This window comes from Chelonoidis abingdonii, chromosome 1 (assembly GCF_003597395.2).
Source record: "Chelonoidis abingdonii isolate Lonesome George chromosome 1, CheloAbing_2.0, whole genome shotgun sequence".
Classification (NCBI taxonomy): domain Eukaryota; kingdom Metazoa; phylum Chordata; order Testudines; family Testudinidae; genus Chelonoidis; species Chelonoidis abingdonii.
The window spans coordinates 201543093-201547360 of NC_133769.1; the positions used below are offsets into that span (position 1 = coordinate 201543093).

A 4268-nucleotide genomic window follows, 5' to 3' on the forward strand; every position below is an offset into this window, starting at 1 on the left:
GTGAGCTGGGTTTTAAAGAAGGAACTATTTTAAAACAGAAATATCGGACTCTGTTGCGCTTTTGACGTGGTAACTCCTGCTTACTTCGCTGTCGGATCGCACGGTTTCAGTCACATCTGCTCCTTTATAAACCCTTTGACACAAAAACTTTTCTGTTTCTGCACTGAAGTCAGCGGAGAAAAGACTAAATCACCTTTCCTTCGTCAGCCATTCCCCCGAGGAGTGCAGAGCGGGGGTCGTTAAGAAAGATTTTAGATTTCTATGAATTCCAACCTGCACTATATCTTTCATTGCCCTGAAATATGTGTGTCCGGGGTGCAGTGGGAGATTGCCCAGACCAGAGATAAGTGGTTAAGTAAGTGTGGGAAGGGTTGCATTGTGCCTGGTGAGTGTTTACATTGGGGAGGGTGGGTAGGAGAGAAATACCGATGTGTTTGTGAAACCTATTAAAACTCTCAAGCCACAGAGCCCGGTGGAGTGCTTTAGGAGTTTAGGGCCATTCCTTTCAAAATGTTATTGTTATGCTGGGACTAAGGTTTGTTTGGTCTATTTTTCCCCCCAACAGCTGTTCCTAACGCTGGCATTGTTACATTTTATTATAGATTTGACAAAGGTCTCTCTCTTTCTCTCTCCTGTCTCTCTGGGTCTCTCCTCCTAGCAAACGCCATTGGCTGGCGCTGCAAAGGAGCGTGTCTTAGTCAGTTTCATTGAGCGGAATTAGCCGGAATGACATCAGTTTCCCAGCCCCCTGGCAGCACTTTGCTTATTGGTGCAGCGGCCCCTCCAGGACAATAACATTGTTCTTACCCGTCGCTGCTTTCCGATGTGCCTATAAAAACACCATCGAGTCGCCAAAAGGTGCTTATTATTATTGTGATCTGTGACAACCACCAGCGGCGCTGGAGCGGGTCCGTCCTGCCAAAGGGATCACTGCAAACAGTAAGTTCCCAAACAAATTCACTCTCGGGCTCCTGTGGGGTTGCGGTAGCTAACTTTGTAAGGGAGGCGTCCGACAGCCTCCAGAGTAGCCCTCACCCACTATCCCCGGATAAATAAATGGGGATGGACAGACACCCCCCCCCCCAAAGGGAACTGTGCGCCCTGCCCGTTCTCTCGCCGATTCTCACCGCTTTGGGCTCCTCGCGGGCGCCGAGGTGACAGATGCGGGAGAAGACGTGGTGGGGGGTGTTTAAGTGTCTAAACAAATACTAACCTGGTTAGGAAGGTCTCCCCGGGAAAATGATTAATTTTCCCTCAGTCGTCCCCGAATTCCCCCCGCCCCCATCACGACTCCAGTCACTTAACCAGGATTCCGCCTCCTGTTGTAGCGGTTTGTCCCGTTCTGGGCGCAATTTGTGACCCTTCGGAAACCAGTCGTGCAAGATTCAGATATTGAAAGATCTCGCTGTTTGGCGGGATGAGGAGCAGGGTGGAGATCCAGGGTTTTGCTGGCGGATGGTGGGGAGAAACTGAAAGGTATCCCGGTGACAATTCTCGAGTGAGCATTCTGGCGCGGGAGGTGGGGCAAGAGGGCTAGGGGAGGAGGCGAAGCAAGGTTGGGAAGTATCCTGGGAGACAGGGTGTAACGACGCGTTTGCTTCTAGCGCGGGAGTTGGAAAGTAGCCCGGGAGACTATATCGGATTTGGGAGTTCGTTGCTGATGAACTTGGGAGGGAGGGAGAGGGGAATGGAGGGTTTCGGATCCTGCTGGGAAGGTCGCACATGAAGGATCTCGTAGACACGGCCGGGAATTGGAAGGAAGAGGCTGAGCAGTGGCCTGGGGTGTCTAGGAGCTGGGAGCTGCCTGGAGCATTAGCTAGGTGAAGTTGAGGCTGCCCCGCAGTTTCTTGTCCCGTTGGTTTAGGATCACTCTCTGATTTCTCCTCCTCGCAGGCAGCCGGGTTCGCTGCGCTCTCCCCTCGCCGGGGACATGGACTCCGACGCTAGCCTGGTATCCAGCAGACCTTCCTCTCCGGAGCCCGATGACCTCTTCCTCTCTGCCAGGAATAAAGGCAGCAGCGGGGGCTTCTCGGGAGGCACAGTGTCCAGCTCCACCCAGAGCGACTCCCCTCCGGAGCTCAGCGCCGAGCTGCGCAGCGCCATGAGCGCGGCTGGGGTGGTGGTGGTGGACAAGCTGGGCTTCAAGTCTTCCTCGTCCTCCTCCTCGTCCTCCTCTTCCTCCTCTTCCAAGAAGGACAAGAAGCAGATGACGGAGCCCGAGCTGCAGCAGCTGCGGCTGAAGATCAACAGCCGGGAGCGCAAGCGGATGCACGATCTGAACATCGCTATGGACGGGCTGCGGGAGGTGATGCCCTACGCGCACGGGCCCTCGGTGCGCAAGCTCTCCAAGATCGCCACGCTGCTGCTGGCGCGCAACTACATCCTCATGCTAACCAACTCGCTGGAGGAGATGAAGCGCCTGGTCAGCGAGATCTACGGTGGCCATCACGCCGGCTTCCACCCCTCCGCCTGCCCGGGAGGCATGGCCGCCCACTCCACCCCGCTGCCGGGGCACCCCGGGCATCCCGCCTCCCACCCCGTGCACCACCCCATCCTGCCCCCCGCTGCCGTCTCCAGCGCCTCCTTGCCCGGATCCGGCCTCTCCGCAGTCAGCTCCATCCGACCCCCGCATGGGCTCCTCAAGTCACCTTCGGCCGCCGCCGCCTCGGCCCCACTGGGCAGCAGCTTCCAGCACTGGGGGGGAATGCCCTGCCCGTGCAGTATGTGCCAGGTGCCCGCACCGCCTCACCACCAGGTCTCCAGCATGAGCACAGCCAGCCTGCCCAGATTAACCACCGACACCAAATGAACCCCTAGGGGGACCCGCCTCCAGTGGGGCAAGGGAGCGGGACAGCATCTGCCGAAACAAGAAGGGGAGTGGGGAGAGAGACTCCAGCTTCTAGCCCCGAGGAAACGCAGGTACATTTTTGAGACACAGACTCTATGGGGTCCTCCCTCAAAAGCACATGCACATATAAGGACTTAACAAGGACATACCGGTCTCATCCACGTTTTTCAAATACATCCTCCCCACCCCTCACTACAGGTTTGTCCCAAGGCCACCCGAGGCACCTTCAGGCATGTTCCAGCCTGAGGACACTCAATCACTGAAGCCCATCAGCGAGAAAGGTGAATAAAAACCAATTCCTCTTCCTGCAAAAGACGTCACGCAGAACTGATCCTTTCTCCTTCATCATTTCCAGCAGGGAAAGGAGGCCAGCGTTACGTACAGTACTTGATGTTTTGTCCAATCTCAATAGCAATTGTGTAAACCCTTAGAGCATTTTTTAAATAAATATATGTGCATCTTTTTTAACTTTGATAGGAGTTGACAATAGCTACAGCCTCTTCTTCTCAAGTGAAGTAACCAAAATTGCATAGGGTTTTTTGCTTGTTTTTCTCTATTATTTTTACATATTCCCTTTCAACATTTTTCTGGTTCATATCATAAGACATGTAAAGTGGTTATTCTGAGCACCCGGCTGGTCACTTCCTATCCATATAATTTGCAAGAATGAAGGCTTTTGATGTAAAAGAAGCCTGCAAAGTTTTCTGGGGTTTGGATTTGTAAATATACTACTGTCCAATGATGATGTAAGTCCGTTATGCTTGAGCTTTCTGTTTGTGCACTTGTACTGGAAACCTTATGAATGGTAAAGGATTTTTTGCTTTGTTTCAGTGTATAACACGATTTTCTTTTCTGCCATCATTAACAAAGTTACAAAACTCTTTAATGTGCTTTCTATGTAGGAACTCCACACTGCCTGTGTTGCAATACTGAGAACTTGGGCTTGTTTCTGAAATAACAATTTTTCCTATTACTGCCCCTTGCAGAGATTTTATCATCTGTTTATTTTTGTAAAAAAAAAGTTGCTAAATAATATTTATTACTTGTTTGGTTGCAAAAACAAAATGAGTGATCCATGGTTGAGATTTTAAATAAAAAACATTTTAAGTAAATTGCTTTTTTCAATCCATTTATATTTTGGGAAGTCTAGTGGCTGAAGACCAAGAGTAAGAAGAACAAGACACATTTACTTTCAGAAATATTAATATGGTATCATGGTTAAATACACCAAAAACAGATCGAAAGGGATTTAGAACATTTTAAAGATAATACTTCCAGCCTTTTTTTTCCTAACAGTCTTACAAGGCTGCAATTTAAACTGTTTTCCCATCAGTTCTCTAAGTGGCAAGATTAATGATCAATTAACCTAGTTTATGAGGTCCAAACTTTTAAGATTTTCTTAAACAAAACTCAGCATCCA

The 4268-nt window shown here is 50.4% G+C and overlaps 1 protein-coding gene across 1 annotated transcript; it reads left to right on the forward strand.

Moving 5' to 3' along the window:
* Nucleotides 1-853: 853 nt before the first annotated feature.
* OLIG2 (oligodendrocyte transcription factor 2) lies at nucleotides 854-3944 on the forward strand. The gene is made up of 2 exons (XM_032773678.1): nucleotides 854-939; nucleotides 1894-3944. Exon 2 carries the CDS (start codon nucleotides 1931-1933, stop codon nucleotides 2807-2809), a length of 879 nt encoding a protein of 292 aa, XP_032629569.1. The 5' UTR covers nucleotides 854-939; nucleotides 1894-1930; the 3' UTR covers nucleotides 2810-3944.
* Nucleotides 3945-4268: the final 324 nt, after the last annotated feature.

What these genes read in the sequence shown, in the direction of transcription:
- OLIG2 (XM_032773678.1), top strand. Translation starts at nt 1,931, where the DNA reads ATGGACTCCGACGCTAGCCTGGTATCCAGCAGACCTTCCTCTCCGGAG.